At 34.1% G+C, this 18,361-nt stretch overlaps 1 protein-coding gene across 3 annotated transcripts; it reads right to left on the reverse strand.

Moving 5' to 3' along the window:
* Positions 1–222: 222 nt before the first annotated feature.
* Positions 223–14,171, reverse strand: LOC145085926 (disease resistance protein At4g27190-like). 3 transcript variants are annotated; one of them, XM_079023620.1, is made up of 13 exons: positions 14,034–14,171; positions 10,669–13,387; positions 9,975–10,514; positions 8,750–9,400; positions 4,469–5,173; positions 2,693–3,469; positions 2,519–2,589; positions 1,555–1,881; positions 1,424–1,477; positions 1,067–1,320; positions 874–921; positions 625–749; positions 223–244 (listed from the first exon to the last, which is right to left on the reverse strand). In XM_079023620.1, exons 2-7 carry the CDS (start codon positions 13,357–13,359, stop codon positions 2,575–2,577), a joined length of 5,379 nt encoding a protein of 1,792 aa, XP_078879746.1. In that variant the 5' UTR covers positions 13,360–13,387; positions 14,034–14,171; the 3' UTR covers positions 223–244; positions 625–749; positions 874–921; positions 1,067–1,320; positions 1,424–1,477; positions 1,555–1,881; positions 2,519–2,574. The 3 variants fall into 3 exon arrangements, with proteins under 3 accessions (XP_078879746.1, XP_078879745.1, XP_078879744.1); XM_079023619.1 differs by having other exon boundaries at positions 1,555–1,619; positions 2,693–3,472; XM_079023618.1 differs by having other exon boundaries at positions 2,693–3,472.
* Between the last annotated feature and the right edge of the window lie 4,190 nt (positions 14,172–18,361).

The raw sequence follows: 18,361 nt of genomic DNA on the forward strand, positions 1-18,361 counted from the left end.
TTTCCTGAGGTCTAGATTCTGTTTTGGGGGAGGGGCAGTGAAACTTTTTACTTGTAATTGGAAACTTTTTTATTTTATTTGTTAATATTTCAGGTGGTGAAATAACAGCATCTGACATAGATCTTGGTCCTTTTGGTTTGGGGTTACTTATAATTTTATGGTTCATCATTTCTGTGAAGAGGTTTCTTGGCTCCTCTACATCAATGACTTCAACATCAACCACCTCTTTTGCATCATTCTCAACCTGTTCTTCCATTGTTTCACAAAATGAGGAACAGCTTTGTTAGTGATGAAAATCCTAGCTAGCAAAAAGATGCGTTGTTGGATACATAAATGCAAGAAATAGCAACATACTTTCATTTATTTGTTTATTATAGCATCCCAGTTTCTTTTCTTTTTATTACAACATCGTACTTTCCATTTTTTCTTATCAATACATTGTACTTTGAAAAAACTACTTGATTATATTAATGAAAATTGCTTTGTATATGTACAACACTGCTATAAAATTGTAATGCGAAGAAATGAAAGTAAAATTACTATAATAAACAAATAAATAAAAGTATGTTGCTATTTCTTGCATTCAAACCAAAATGTGAAAAGGTACATTGTCAGAGAAAGAACCTTGATGTTCTTGAAAAAGGACTTTAATCCTTCCAATGACTGGTCAAAATTGTCATATTGTCTAATGGATTTCCTTATCCACTTTGAAATGTATGTTAAGTTTCTTTCTTGACGAAATCGCTCATCTGCTTGCAAAATATTTAGGAATTAATTTGGTATTTGTAGGCAAATAAAATCAATCTGTTGTGAAAAAAGGAGAACATAAACATAGAAACATATCAGGGGGGAGAGAGAAAGAGAGAGAACTACCTAGGAAGATTATGGCTCCATAGTCTGACCTGTGTCGAATGCAACGGCCTACAGAAGATCAAAGTTACACTGTAAGAAAGCATTGAGCTAAAACATAATATAAAATAAGCTCCTAATAGAAACAGCAAAAACTATATAAGAATTTAAAAATTCTAGTTATTCATAAACATGATTCAACTGGGAGATGTGAAACCTGCTGCCTGATTAAGAGCTCTGAAAGCTTGCTGACAATACCATTAGCTGCCACTAAGAAGGTTTTTAGAGGATTTAAAAGCATCGTTGTATCTCTTTTTTTCTGCCACTTGAATATCACACATGCATGGTCACACAATACTAGCAATCAGCAGGATGTGAAAGACATCACATGATATCAACACTTTGATATCATGGAGTTCATAGCAGCCTCCTTTTTTGACAGACGGGTGTGCTCTGATCTTTTTTGCGTTCCTGTAAGAAACCATGGTTGGTTATAAATTTTAATGGAATCCTACTAAAAGTACAAGAAAAAGGTATATGGACAACAAAAATAAAAACACAAAAAAAAACTCACAAGAATTCTGGGCAACCACATTTGTTTTGTCCTCGCTCCTTAAGAAGTAGCTTACTACATTATCATAAAACAACATACATAAGAAGTGGAAAATAAAATGTAGATGCAAAGATTAACAGATAAAAAGGTACCATTTCTCATCAATATTATCTTGACCACGAACTTTGGCATTTGTACAGTAGCATTTTCTAGATGCCTGAAAGTTAACTCAAGAAAATGAAAACAGAACTTTGGCATTTGTACACTATTTGTAATGTGGAGGTTGAGCAACGAGATCATTTGTTTGTTAAATGTGAGGTTGTTGCTAGGAGTTGGTTTGAGATTTTTAAATGGTTGGAGATTTCACAAATTCCTTTTGATTCCGTTCCTGATTTGTTTGTGTTGGTGGATCAGTTGCCTATTGCTTCGAAAAAGAAAGTTGTCTTGGATACTGTGGTCTATACTTCTATTTGGTATATCTGGAGGTTCAGAAATAAAAAAAATAAAAAAAATAAAAAAATTAAAAAAATAAAAAGTGTTTGCTAGAGGAAAGATAAGGCAGAGTGAGATTGTGGACTCTATTATCCAATTTTCTTATCTTTGGTATAATAACAGGAACAACAAATGTATCATAGATAGGACAAATTGCTAGTGAGGCTATTTCAGTAAAAAATAAATAAAAAATACACTCAACTTACAAGAGGTGCCATTGAAGAATTTTATCAAACACTTGGTGTTCATAAAAATAAAGAACACAGATCTGTTGAATTAAGGGCAGTTTTATGTTATTCATTCTTTTTCTTTTCTTTCTTGTCCGGTATGTGCTAAGAGAGTTTCATCTATGGATGAATTTGCGCATTATTTAAAATAATTGAATATGTACAAACCAACCAAAAAAAACTTGTGTAATTATTGCTAAGTTAGTCACATCTTAATCAAATAGAAGAAATGGACACATCATAACATGAGATTACATGAAACAAGAAATTCAATAATTCGAATTGAAATATTAAGCAAGCAACTCTGATTACAAGTCAATTCAATGATCAGATAATTAAGGTAGAGAAACATGTACATGATTAGGAAGAAGGAAACAAGTGTACGATGTAATCTTACCTGTGCTATATAACTTCAAAATGAGCCAAACTGCACGTGTGAATTCAAATGTTCCTCTAGAACTGCCATCCCTGTAGGAGATTACAACAAGTTGTAAATCGGAGAGTAATGTAAGTTTTTTGTTGGATCAAACATATTAATCTGTTACTAATAACCAAAGGAGACACCATATACCTCTTCTTGTTTGGTCTTTATGAAAGAGTTTGGGTCTTCCGTTGCATGACACAATCCAAAAGTTGTATCTATTAACTTCAGCTCCGGAGTAGTTGATTGCCCATTTGTGAAAACTGTTATTTTTGGGCAATTTTTGATTTCCAAAGTATCTAATAATGGCCATTCAAAAGACTCCTTCCCCAGGAAAAATCCCATGAGATTTGGAAGGTTGCGAAGTGTTATGGATTTGAGACAAGGGAACACAACCTCAGTAGTAGTCGGTCTGGTTTCGGAATCTTCAACTTGCTTCACAATCACATCCATACTCTCGCACTTACTTATTTGTAGCTCTTGGAGCTGCAATAGACTACCAACCATGCAACTACTAAAAACGTGTCCAAGAAGCTTACAACTTTCAATTGAGACCTTTGTAAGGTTTGGAAAGTTCAACACTATCCACCGATTGCTCTTCCACATATGCTTCAGATTATTTAATCTACCCAAAGTCACCTCTTTTAGCTTTTGAAATGCCACAACAGATTGTGTTTCAATATCCACATCTTCATTTGTCCCTTCTGCTACTTCAAATACCTCCTCTATTTTAGATTCAGCATACTTCATGGTAATAGAAAGCTTTTCAAGATTCTTCAAATTAAGCAACTCGTTGCATGGAAAAATTATGCGGCTTTTCAATAATTTGTCACTCCATTGTGCATCTACTTCAACTAAATTTGAAAAAGACCAAGGGAACTGAAGTAGCTTTATCAAATCTGGAGTAGAGCACATAGGAAGTTGAGTCTGCTAAGAAAAATCAAACATAGATAGATAATCACAAACACGACAATTATTAAAGAAAAATACCTTTAATATTACAAACATATTAAAGGATTTCAAGTTCTGTTATTCTTCAATGAGCCAACATGTATTTCCAATCAACAACCTAGTTTATGACACTGCTTACATTATTTTTTGTGAAGATGAGCACTGTGAAGAAAATTTCTGATTTATATATTGCATTTGTTCAAATAATTTAGATTGTTATCGATTAAAAGTAAAAATTATAGTTTGTGTGTGTGTGTGTGTGTGTGTGTGTGTGGGGGGGGGGGGGGGATAAAATAAAAAGTAAAAGTTAAGTGTTTGGTTACTTCAAAAAGGGTAATTTTTCATGTACTGAATATTTACATCCAATTTTTTAAGGAAAAAAATAATAATTATGTTATTGTGTTTTTTATTGCATTGTCAAATACAACAAATGATATGTTGATAATATACTTAATACTTTTACAATCATCTCAACTATACTCTTTTCATCAATTTTAGGTAATAAACGCTTCATAAATGTTTCGCTTGTAAAAGATGAGAAAGAAAAGAACAACTTGATTAAGTAATAACTAACATCACAATATTTATAAAATATGTTAGATGATGGGATTAAATTGGATAAAAACGATATATATGATATATTAGCTCATCTAACAGCTTGACTTAAAAAATACGTGGCTTAACTTATGAATGAGTGAATATAACATCTTTCGTAACATAAGAGACAACTTAATATCTTAGGAATGAAATATTAATTTATAATAAAAAAATAAGATTGCATATTTTCATAGCTTTTCATGGATATAAAAAAGGGAAGTGGTTATATATGTATTTTCATTTGGTTTTGTTTTATGTTTCCTTCTGGTATACAAATATCAACCTGCCACCTAATTTTTGTATGCAAATAATATGTTGAACATCATAAAACGACATGCTGATCATCTGTTTAAATGATGAAGTAAAGTAACAACATACCTCTTGTGTAGCATTGGTCAAATGGAAGTTGAGGCCACATTCAAGACTATGCTTGCCGTAGGCTGTATGTATGTAGTTGAGCTTCGGAGTCATGGAGTGACCAGATGTGAAATTCATCATTTGTGGGCAGCCATAAATCTTAACCTTTTCCAATGCTTTCCACCTGAACTCATTCGTCCCCAAGAAGAAACCCTTGAGATCTGGTAAATCTACAAGTGTAAGGGACTTGAGACGTGGGAAGACTATAATAGATTTAGATTTTTCTGTGTGCTCTGTGTCTTCCTTCACAATCACTTGCATTGCCTTGCATTCTGCTACAGTCAATTCTTTGAGTTGCTTGAGGCTTTCAAGTGTGGAACTTGTGAATATATATTCCAAAACTTCACATTTTTTGATGTGCAATATTGTTAGGTTGGGCAATTGAAGCAGAGTCATATTTGCCGACCTTGGGAGGGTGATTGCAGTACAAGTATCATCACTTCCATCACCAACATTCGTAGTACTATCAACACCATCTTTGTTTATTTCTTTACTTTCAAATATCTCCACCATTGATTTGCATTCCCATATATACAACTCTTCAAGCTTATTCAGTTGTCCCACTACAAACCATGGAAACACTCTTGATAGGGCAGGACAAGTTGATATATAAATCTTTTTGGAGTTTTGGCATAAGAACCAAGAAGCAACACCGACTTGAGAACACTACAACAACACATGAAAAATCAATGGAGCTGATTAAATTAACAAAACTTAGCTGTTTTCTAGGTACATGCACACTACAATCTAACACAATATTTGTTTCTAAGAATGTAGTTATAACCACAAGTGCTTCCCACAACTAAGGTAGTTCAATAACAACGTCGACAATGTAAGTTGAACTACAAAAGGGCAATATACAGAAAAATCACAATATTTCGGCCATCTTTTTTACAGTTTAACAACTCCATTTCAGTTTTAGCTCATCAAACCTACCCAAGTTTAAAATTTCTTTCTATATTGACAAATTTGACCTACTATAGCAGGTTAAAGTGGTCATAATTGAAAAGGTTGTCAATGTTTAGTCCACTTAATTTCACTAAAGCCACTCAACTTTGACAAAGTTTTCTATTGTGACCACTTTAACCTGCTATAGTAGGTCAAAGTGGTCAGCATAGAATATTTCTCCAAACTTAGGTGGATTTCATAAGGCAAGCTGAAGTAGAGTGCCATGATTTATGAAGAGAAAATAAATGCCATTGGACTTTTCACAAATTCCAGGTCACCACTGGCATGACACCTCAGCAGAAACTTTTATGAGGTTCTGGTGGTGACAGACAGAATCAACAACATGAAGAGAGTGGAAGGATCATAAGAAGCATACGTCTGAAAGACACAGAATCAGCATAAACATAGAAGACCACCTAGGCCAAAAAATCTGGGCCTACATGTGAAAGATTCAAATGGTTTACAAGACAAAGTTCATGTTGGATTTTATGGTGAAAAAATGAATTAAGAGAAATCAGATCGTGGTGTTTGGACTCCACTCCGTTAAGGAAGAAGGTTTGTCAAATGACCAAAATACCCTTGTTATATATATAGCCAAATAACTAAAAACAAGAAATCAGTTGTATGCTATGCTTTATATTGTTGGCAAGAGAGAACAAGTAGATGGTGGATGAAAGAAAAGGTACACTAAATCAATCATAAAAGCGACCTTAATTATATAGGCTTACAGGAGATTTTGAACAGCTACAAAAAAGAAAATAGAAACAAGAAAAAACAAAACTGCCAGGGTGCTAATTAACACAATTAATTAGCATTTATTCAAATTAAAACTTGAAAATGAACAGACTTTGATTAGCAATTAATCAACATATATATTTCAGGTGTGTCTGCAGGAACACGTGTATAAACACATACAAGCATGATAAAACCCGTAAAATATACAAAATATTGTAACTCTAAACTTTACTTGTCTGTATTGAAGAAATAGCAACGCATTTCCATTTATTCTTTTATTAAAGCATCCTACTTTCATTTCTTTCTATTAAAGCAACGAAAATCCTTTGTATTTAGATGACATTGCTATAATTGGGTGGGTGTCTTAAAGTAGAATGCTTTAATAGGAAAAAGTGAAAGTAAGATGATCTGATAAGCAAATCGATGAAAATAAATTGCTACTTTCATATAGGTACTTTCAAAATCCACCCATTTATAGCATTCTACTTTCAACTTTTCTTTTCAGGCCATTGTAGCCATGTATAATTGGGTATATTTTTCAAAGTATGATGCTATAACTGGAAGAAATGAAAGTAGGATTTTATAATAAGAAAATAAAGGAAAGTATGCTGAACAAAAAAAATGACTAAAATATACCCAATTCAAAATTAGTATAGTGCCATGATTTATTTATGAAGCGAAAACAAATATCATTGGACTCTATATATAACCCATTACCCCCTCAATGTGAGAAAACAAAAACATTCAGAAATGAGTTTGCAATCAATATGCTTATATTTCCGTACTTGCACTGATTACATGCATCATCTTCTTCATGTTAATTTATTATACATCTATGAATTTTCATTAATTGTATATTGTAAAATCTATCTTAATTCTAATATTCTAAATAGATCGAAAGCATTTTTAGAACAAAGATTTTTCAAGGGAGTCCTTTTCAGTAAAGACCTGGTTAATTATACTTGATAAATTAAGATCTAGAGATATTTCCAAAATTGACAATCTTGACATTTGACTCTATAATAGTTCAATGTCAGAAAGTTAATATTTTATATATGACACTTTTCTGGTACAAAAGAAGTTGTAAACAGGAGCCTTTTGCCACATATTGTATTTATATATTTTCAGTTGGCACACTAGATACAGTTATGTAAAGTTTCATACTCTTTTGTTTAATGTCAGCAAAAAAAAAAAAAAAAAATTCTTTTAAACAGCAAACCGAATTTTATTAAGCCAAACTAGCGCATGCTAGGAAACAAAAAAAAAATGCATCAATAAAATCATTTTTGTTCTATTTTTCATGACTTATATACATCAATCAATCAATTTTTTTCTCTTCCTCACAATCCAGTCTTATCATAAATCAATTTAATGACCTACGCAAATGAAAAAACTATTAAATATTATGCATGTAGTTATTCATTTTTGTCTTTCCAGCTTCAGAAATATTAGCTTATGGAGTTATATCACACAACTAATGGAGAAGAGAATATTAAAAAAAGAAATAAAACAAATAATTGAATACATAAAGGTGCTAATTAACACAACTAAGTAGCATTTATTCAAATTAAAACTTCAAAATGAACAGACTTTGATTAGCAATTAATCAACATATATTTCTCATGCAGAATCAAAGTATGACACCGGAAGTGGACATGGTGGTCATTATAATGGTTAGTCTCATCTTCAAAACTAAAAAAGACAATGAATATGAGATATAAACAAATGCAAGCATGATATAAACCATAAAATATACAAATATTTCACCTAGATTTATAGCTATGAATTTTACTTATCTGTACAAAAGAAGGGCTAAATGCAAGAAATAGAAACGCATTTCCATTTATTCGTTTGTTATAGCATCCTACTTTCATTTCTTTCTATTGCAGAAATTGAAATCCTTTGTATTTGGATGACATTGCTAGAATTGGGTGGGTTTCTGAAAGTACAATGCTTTAATAGGAAAAAATGAAAGTAGGATGCTCTTAGTTATAAGCAAATAAATGAAAGTAAATTGCTATTTCTATCATTTTAGCCTTTAATAAATGACACAAGACCACCATATTGGTGCTATAATTGGTATATTTTTCAAAAAAAAAAATGCATCAACAAAAAAGACATCAATAAAATCATTTTTGTTCCATTTTTCAAATTACCTAATAAAAAATCAAGAATAATGTTGATATGGCTTATATGCATCTATCAATTAATTTTTTTTCTCTCCCTCACAATCCGGTTTGAGTCCACCATCCATATTAGTTAATTTAACTAAATTAAACTGGATACAAAACATTTTAAATGATTTATAACCATGCTTATCATAAATAACTTTGTGACCTATGCAACCGGATAAACTTTTAAAAAAAAATATTAGGTATGTAGTTATTTATTTTGTGTTTCTAGGTTCAGAAGAATTAGCTTAGGGAGTTATATAAAGCAGCTAATGGAGAATAGAATATTAAAAAAAAAAATATATATATATATATATATATATATATATATATATATAAACAAATAACTGAATATGTAAAGGATTTGCTTAAAAGAAATCAAATATACCTGGAGCTGATCATGGATGGAAGTAGTTGTGATCGTAGTACCGCCATCGATACTCTTTAGGCGTGGCAAAGACTGGAGGAAGACCAAATCAAGAAGAGGGAAGGAGGAGAAGGTGTTTGTGTGAGTAGAAGATATTATTTCTTCATTTTCATCATTAATATCTCTATTTGAAACAACTTCTTCAATACCATCACACTCAACTATCCAGACCTCCTTTAAGTTGGGAAGAAGTTTGCCCATGACAGGTGAAAATAAGTACTTTATGTTATTGCATAGACCCATTTTTATGACTGTGAGGTTGTGGAATGAGTAGGATTGCGATTGGTTTTGAGGAATTACAAGTTTCTTCCAATTGCACTTCCACACATCACTCATCCTCTCCATATCTGCTAAATGTAAAACCTTGAGGTGGGGAAGTAGTAGTGGTGGCGGTTGATGATTATATTTATGCAGAGTTGTTGTGAAATCTGTGCTGCTGCTGCTGTTACTGGAACTCTCTATCTCAAACACCACTTCAACATCCTTACAGCCATTTACATCAAGTGTTTGAAGGTGATTAACGTGAAAAGGTTTGGGATGAATTGAGGATTCAACGTCAGGAATATTACCATCCACCTCTGAAATGATCTCTGCCTTGGATATAACATTAATCTGCACATATCTCAACAACAAATATAATTACAAATCTCCTACAAATAAATATGTAAAATACACGCACTTACACAAATACGTAAAAATGATATTTTTCACAAGAAATTACAAAATTGGTCCCTGTGTTTATCTCTTCTCTTTTTTTTTTTTTTTTTTTTTTTTGGTTTAGGTCCATTAAATTGTTTAGGAATTTTGGTCCCCATTAACTTGCTTATAAATATGCAAATAATATTATGAAGGTTAATACAGATCCACACTTAGCAATGTGGGAAATATAGACTACTTCTCCAAACTTAAAAGTGTTGTAGTGACATAGGTAATTTGTCCATGTTTTTAAATTTGGAGTTTTAACTTTTTCTTTATCACATACTGAAGTGTAAAGATTTAGAAATAATTTGTCAGGATACATCTCTTCACGCAAATTAATAATCTTACTGGACTTTAAAGTGTGAACACATCCAAAGAATTGTGTAGAATTGTAGTGTGATATGTATGTACGTATAGAGACACATATACATAAGTGCTCTAGCATCAAAATAGAAATAAAAATAGAAAGCTCAATGACATCACATACCTCTTGGTTGTTCTGAACCAATTCAATGTTTCCCCTGGTTTCTTCCCAAGTTCTCCTACCATCTATACTCACATTCATAAGTTTTCTCACATCAGAATTGACCACGGTCGGTGTGAATACATTTACAAACCTCTCACACATTCGTATATCTATACTTTCAACAGCTTGAAAGCAACGGATGAGGATATCAGAGCTACTTTCACCTTTCATCCTCCACAACTCTATTAGCTTACCCAAATCAGATACCCAAATGCGTCTCAAGCTGCTACTGTATTCTTCAATTTCACCAACACAACTCATGTCGATGTTAAATAACACTTCAATGCTTCCACATTCTTCAACAACAAGCTCTTCCAGACGACCCAGCAAAGACATGGGATTGGTTGGAAACAGATTCACAAGATTATCACAATTTCTCACTTCAATCTCTCTCAACATGCAGGCATTAACGTCTTTGCTACTTATAACTTGATAAGGCCATATCTCTTTCAGCTTATCCATCCTCCAAATCCCCAATTTCTCCAACTTAGGAATCAGCATCTACACAATAATTAAGACATGTTGATAATCAGTAGTGAAATCAAACTTAAAATAGTTTGTTTGGGGGATCACAAATTCACAATCTAATCAATACAGATTTTCATTACAAAGAAAATCTATGAAACTGTCAACATAAATCCTAATATAGAGGTACCTGTTTGTTAAAGAATGGTTGAATTGCAAAGGCATTACTGGACATAGAAGATGTTGCAGATGTTTTCTCTGGATAAATGCTACTGAAATTAGGAAGGTCATCAAGTTCCAACTCCACCAGCTGTGGTAGCTCAATTACATTAGCAGTGTTGCAAAGACCTATCAACTCTGGTAGCATCTCCAATCTTAGAAACTTTAGCCCCTGAAACTTAATTGCCCCATCTCCACCATTCTCACTATGTGCAAGTACTTCCAGAACAGGGCAATCTGAAACTGTGAGGCGCTCAAGCTTCACCAAACCATTTGCAATAGGGACTGTGAAGAGGTACCTCAAGTTTTCACAGTTATTAACATCAAGGACTCTTAGATTATTAAATGACTGTTGAGGGAGATGAGCATATTCCACTAAAACTTCTTCAATATCATTCATACCATCGACCTCCAAATAAAGCACCTCAGTTTTCTCAAACAACTCATTGATGCTAGATTCCAATAGCTCATCTTTGTTAGTGACCAACCTTAATGTGTTTTCAAGTGAGTGCATATTTTTGTCAGTATTCTCTCCTAAACCACATCCCATAGAGATCCTGAACCTTTTAAGTTCAGTTAACAGCATATTCTTGGGCGTATCATTGTTGTCAAAGAACTCAACTTCTAATGCAGAAAGGTGCTTTGAAAGCTCTGCTAATTCGGCACGATTTCCATTTGTGAACCTGATTGCCTTTCTATCATCAACTCTCATATAAAGCTCTTCAAGCTCGACCAAATTCTTCAACACACCATCATCAATACGAAGATTTACACACCCTGTCAAATCCAGTAGCTTTAGCTTCTTCAAATTTCCGATTGTGGATTGCAACTTTGTGATCCCGCAATGTACAAAACTGAGCACTTCCAAATTCAAGAGTTCACCAATAACAGAGCAATCAAACATCAATAAGCATTTATGGAAAATGAGTGTCCGAAGCCTAGTGGAGCACTGAAGTGATCTGGGGAGCAACGGATACTGCATATTTTCATACGCTATAACTTCAAGATTTTCCATTCTTTGATAAAAATCTTCAGGAAACGTAAGCGACTTATCTCCATGCATAAGTCTCAAAAGTGCAAGGTTTGGGTATTTAAAGTCTCTAGGAAACTCAAACATACCCCTGCAAGTAATAGAAATTCTGTTACAAGACTCACTCATTCCGGCACTACTCCACTTTGAATTATCACCATGGTTGATTATCCATGGATGGGCACCCTTAGAAACTCTACCTAAAACAAAATCAAGCACAATATCATGCATTTTGACACACCCAATGTAATCACTATCCATCAACAAATTTGCTTTTTTGAGACTGTGCACATGCGTCTCTGTCCTGTCTCTAGCCTCTCCCAAAGTAGAAACCCCATTTAACAACCGTAGGCCCCATGCATATCTTGTGAGTTCCTCGATTGGAATATTAAAGTCATCAGGAAACAAGCCACAAAGAAGAAAGATCTCTTTTTCCTCATCCTCTTTTATATATTCATAGCTTATCTTAACACTTTCTTGCACATAATCAAGATTTTTATTCTCCAAACGGCGGAGTGTATCTCTCCATGCAACCTTTTCTTCAAACTTAAGACGAATGGCAATGAGATTAATAGCAAGGGGCAAAAAGCCACATCTTCTCACGATCTTTGTTCCTATTTTATTGAGCTCCTTATCATGTTGTTGTAACGAACCTGTAATTTGCCAAAAGAAGTTCTGTGCTTCGGGCTCTTCCATCACTTCCACTCTAACTATTTTCAAATCTGAATAACCTGCTGCAATTTCTGTGCAAATTTTTTCATACCGTGATGTCAGCAATAACTTGAAGCCGTTAGGCAAAGGATTAAGTCCAATATCATTGAGTTTAATCATCTCCCATACATCATCTAATATCACCAAAACCTTTTGTTTTCGTTCTGCCAGGTTCGTAAATGATATACGAAGACGTTCAGCCCTTGTTGTTGGATTCATTTCAGATATAGATAGACTTATGTATTCAGCCAAAGCTTGCTGAACAGAAAATATGTTAATCTGTTGCCCAATAACCACCTTCAGAACATAATCAAACATTTTTGTATCTCCTGCAGTCTTTTTCAGTTGTTCCATCATCGTGGTTTTTCCCACACCACCCATTCCGCATATGGCTATCATTTGGCTCTTGTGATTTTGTTGAAGGAACCCGAGCGCATCCTTGAAAGTCTTCTCTCTTGATTTGAAGTGATTTTGCGCGTCACCATCCGAAGGTGCAGAACTGGATGCGATTTTCGAGATCACTTTCCCAAGAGGTTTTGGAGCATCTGTCCAAATTATCTTACTATTTTCATCCATAAGACTTTCCATCTCCTCCTTAATCTTGAATGCATTCCTACCTGCTCGATACCTCATTTTCATGTTGAAACATCCATTCCCGGTGCTTGAAATGCTTTGAGCATCTTTTTTAATCTTTTCAACCTCTTCCAACCAACCCGGTACACGAGTAGGTATCTCCAGATAACTTCTATTGTTTGCGTCCATGTGCTTTTTGACATCACTGCTTGTACCATCCAGCTGCTTCATTTTAGTATTCATGTTCCTAACATGTTTTGTGGAGGAAAAGAGATATCCCAACTGTTTCTTCACAGGAGTGATTAAAGATTCAACAATAGGACCACTGATTGCAGATACAAACTCCATCTTCCAATATTCTAGCTTTTACCGAGACCTGTAAAAAAGACAATGAAATTGATAAAAGTTATTAATTATTAACTTGCTTAGCTATCTTTTTTCAATTATCATATATAATCCATAGATAATTAGTGTTATAAAAGTTTCCTTCAGGATTTAGGACACATGACACGTTTGACTAGAAAAGAATTGGAAGTTGGTAAATTAATGTGTATGAAAATTCATAGTTAATTTGCTGCTTGTCTTCCCTTGTCAACTTAGCCTTGGTTTTTTTTAAATGATTGAAAGTGGGAATAGATTATTAATTTCAACATCTTCATCATCATGTGAAATTGTGAAAGATGAGGAACAAAATATCGTGCCTTTTAATTAGAGATTTATTAGTTGTAAACAGAGTCCTACAGTGACATTAAGGCTAGAACTGATCTCTATGTGATCTGTCCTAAAAAAAACATTCCTCCAAAACATTGTTCAATAATCAAAAGAGGGAAATGAGGAGGCACTGTCATTCATTTAAACATTTACTTGATTTATATGTGGAGCATAGACGAACAATCCACAACGAGTAACAAAGCAAACATTTTTTTTCAGATAATTTCGTCAAGGATCGATAGATTCAAAACAAATAACAGCTAAGAAAAGTTATTCATAAACAAAGAGAAAAACTTTCAACAAAAACGTACCTCGCTCTACTATATGCGCCTGTGCTAATGCTTGCTGTTTTTGTTGCTTTGTAAAGTGTGTATGTGAACAAGTGGTTGGAATTGTGAAGAAGAAGGCCAATATATCAAGTATGAACAAGCATTAATTATTGCTGTTGCGCTGCAAATACCACGGATTTGGATGAATGGAAGTAATGCAGTCAACAGTCATAATCTAGGTACTAAGAGCATTGCGTAACGTACTACAGGGTACAGCTCAAATAATACAGTCAACAGTCAACGGTCCCACAGATTGATATTGAAGCACGATACAATGTTGGATCCCTACCCTACCTTAAATTGTGATATTTCATATACACCACATATATATCATCCTAATTTTGGGGCATCCCTTTGCAAAAAAAGAAAAACAAAATTTGTTAAAATTTTCAAAATAATTGTATTTATTGGGATGATTATTAGTTGGTCACATATTTGAAAAAGCTTATTGTAATCGTAATAATCTAATTTAACACTAAAACATGTGTTTTAAAAAAAAACCATATCATATTAAATTAAATGGTTTAAAATAATAAGAAAAAATAGTTCAAACTTTGAATAACAAAATGAACGTTGTAACAAAAAAAGTCGAGAACATTATCACTCATTAATAATTTCTTATGAATAGATATTTACATGTAAAATGTAAATATAATAGGTATGTTCATAGCAAGATTTTAATAACTTTTTTTAGTTTTATTAAAAAACTCGAGTTAAAGAAAAAAATTATTTAGCGTTATGAGTATTAAACTTCCACTTCAAATAGATTTTAGTATCTTTTAATTTTTTTAAATTTTACACCTTTAAATGTTAAAAACTACTTTTTGAATAACAATTATACATGAATTTTCGAAGCCAACAAACTTCACACGGTTGGTGGGCAATACTTAGGGGAGGAGTCATGTAAACCTCCTCATGAAGATCATCATTCAAAAACACGTTCTTAACATCCGTTTGGAATATCTTCACTAACAAATGGTTGTAACTGTGTTATTAGAGTATGATGTTCATCATTTTTGTCATCAATTTTTGTGTGAGTTAAACCAATCATTCATATGAGTCTAGTGAAGAGTCGTAAGTTCCTCTATTAAAGAATTCTACCAAAGGAGATCATAAACGGCTTCTCTATAGGACTCAGTTTCTAACATATTATGTATATTGGCAATAAATGAAGCAAACAAAGATGAATAAGAAAACTCCATGAGTTTGGTAGACTTACAAGTACCGATGGACTTAAAATGTGGTGGAAGATTCACAGTCACGATCAAGGTTGTAGAACTCGCTATTCGGTACTTACTTGGCTGACAGCCGAGTAGGGAGTACTTGGATTCGGTAATTCATGTAGAAATATTTTTTAGGGAAATTATATATGTCAAAATCATAAGTTGATTGATATATATAACAAAATTAGATACATGTGAATACATAAAAATTAAAGTACACATAATGGTCTCATTTTGTGAATAATTACTAAAAATTTAAGATATATATGTAGTAACAATCACATGTGTGTATGTTAAATAATAAATCATCAAGTGTATTATACATATTAATCTTCAAATTCTTGATTTTTTTCTCTTTTCAAGACAATTTTGACCCTTTAACCGAGTTTGACCGAGTTGGTCTGAGTTTGACGGATTTGGTCCGATTTTCGAGTTATTTGGCCGAGGTTGCTTAACTCGCATTAATAAGAGGCCGAGTCTGAGTACTCGACCGTGTACTCGCCCGAGTTGGCCGAGTTTTATAACACTGGTCACAGTATGTAAAGAAGCAGCCTCGATAATAGGAGGAACTTGAGAGATGTATGATGTTGTGGGCATATTATAAATTGGGTCATCATATTCAATGTTATCTCTTTATTTCAAATGTACTAGAGTTGATTATCTAACATATCTAATGGATAAAAACAACATTATAAATAATAGCTAGTTATAAAGAATGTTACAACTGCATTAGGCACATTTTATTGGTCGTACACCATGTACATCACCAAGTTAACAATAAGCATAAATCCTAAATATCCCAAATAGGTTTAAAACCAATTTAGCAGAACATTATAATTTACATCTAATGTTAGGCCTCATTATTTAGTAGTTGATACTTGGACTTTCTTTGGTAATCTCATCCGCAACAAACATAATTTAACTTTAACTAACATATAAAATAGGTTTAATTAGTCTACAAATAATAGAATATTAGAGAATTTTGACCTTAGATTTTGTGGTTCTCCATCGTATTGAGTTAGTTTCCAGAGAGATGTATAGGCAAATTTCTCAAACAGATATTATGAGACGCCTTTACTCAAACTTGTAACACTAGAAGGTAAGACTTCCTACAATTAAAATCTCGTTTGTTACACATGTCAGTATATGACAAAACAAGTTGTATTGCATTTGGTATGTATTGGACTGTGACAGTGTGACAAATTTCAATAGGGCAAATAACATAAAAGCCCTGAATGTAACGTCCAAAAATTTCACGCCAAATTCAAACTTTTTCAACCATAAATAAAAGACAAATAGTATTGTTTACAAAATTTTTTCAAATCAATATCCATCAGAGTGTCCCAAAATCATAACATAAGGATGAGGAGCGGTACGGTCACGCCTTCGCCTTGCCACGATCTCCTGAAGTACCTGAAACAATAAACTGAAAACTGTAAGCCCGAGGGTTTAGTGAGCTACCCCCAAAATACCAATACCACACTGACAATACCATATCAGTAACAATCAATCAATCAATCATGCATACTGGGCCATCGGCCTAACCGGACCGCCCTACTGGGCCTACAGTCTATCTGAACCTATTCATGCATACTGGGCCATCCTGACTGGACCGCCCTACTGGGCCTACAGTCTATCAGAATCTATCCTGAGCCTTCGGCATGACTGGTCCGCCCCGTGGGCCTGTAGTCTCCCTGGACCGCTCATAGGGTATGTTGGCCTTCAGCACAAAGCAGGAACGCCCCAACCCAACCAATAAGCAAATAACCAAGTTCGCATAACTATTACATACTGGCATATACAAACATCAAACATATATGTCATACTGATCATTAACCATATAATCCTCTCGTAACGAGAGTACCGACCTAGCAGGTCACAAGCATACCAATCCATACGGACCATAAAGCATGCATACTGTCTAACCTGATTCCGATCTAGCAGACCAAATCATATATAGCATACCATAACAATAACAACTAAAGGGTCGACCTTGGTGCCGTAGACCCTATCGATATAGTGAGGATAACTCACCTCGCAGATGTCGACTCGGAAGATAAACTCCAACTCTCGAATCACTTGACACAGGCTCCACCATTTATGACCATAATACAATATACTCATAAGTCCTTAACCTTATAAGGTACTCCATAACCCACCAGTTAACCCCTGGTCAAAGTTAAAGTCCTTAGTCAAGGTCAACAGTCCATGTTGACCCCAACTCGCCGAGTACCCTCGGCTACTCTCCGAGTGCCTTGATGCACATCCCACTCGCCGAGTCATCGGGGTGACTCGTCGAGTTCCATCGATTTTCGTTCAAACTTTCAGGCCATCTGTCGAGTTCCCTCCTTGCAACTCGACGGATACATACGCATACATATCCAAGGGAAAACTGATAGCTTCATTTTATTCACTTCTTTTTCTAGTTTATTGAGCATATTTCATTCACATTTTAATTAATTTCCATGCATATTTTCCTTTTTGTTATTTTATGACCACTTTCGGGTACTTTGTAGTTTCGTGAGTATAAATGCAGATTTTAAGGAGACTAGCAAAGCGGGATCTTTTGGGAAGCAACTGGGCTTGAAGAGCAATAAGGATTTAATGCTTGATGACTATGGAGGATCGATGATCAAGAGTTCAAAGAAGCCATAAATGATTTGGAAGAGTCAAATTGGGCTCAAATTGAAGAGAACTTAAAGAAAAGTGGGCTAGAAGCTGATTAGACTCGAAATGGACCAATGGACTAGCTGTGGGAGCCCAAGACATGAGGAAACCCAAAATACGTACCCAGTTCACACGGCCCGCGTGGGAATACCCGCGGCCCGCGTAGATGATGCTGATGAAGATCCGACTTTTTCACATGTGGCTCTATTATTGGATGCTTAGTTGGTATCTTTTGGTGGCTTTTTAAATCCGGAAATTGGTCTTTTTAGCTAGAAAATATGTGTACTTTTCATGCCCATCCCTCAAATAATTGCTCTTCTTACTATAAAAGGGAGGGAGGACAACGGAAGAAACACACAATACACTACAATCATCAAAGAAGCTAGAGAGAAGTTAAAGGCTTTTGAAAGTCTTGAAGAT

The sequence above is a fragment of the Lactuca serriola genome, chromosome 2 (genome assembly GCF_051521515.1).
Source record: "Lactuca serriola cultivar US96UC23 chromosome 2, Lser_US96UC23_V15, whole genome shotgun sequence".
NCBI classification, from domain to species: Eukaryota; Viridiplantae; Streptophyta; class Magnoliopsida; order Asterales; family Asteraceae; genus Lactuca; species Lactuca serriola.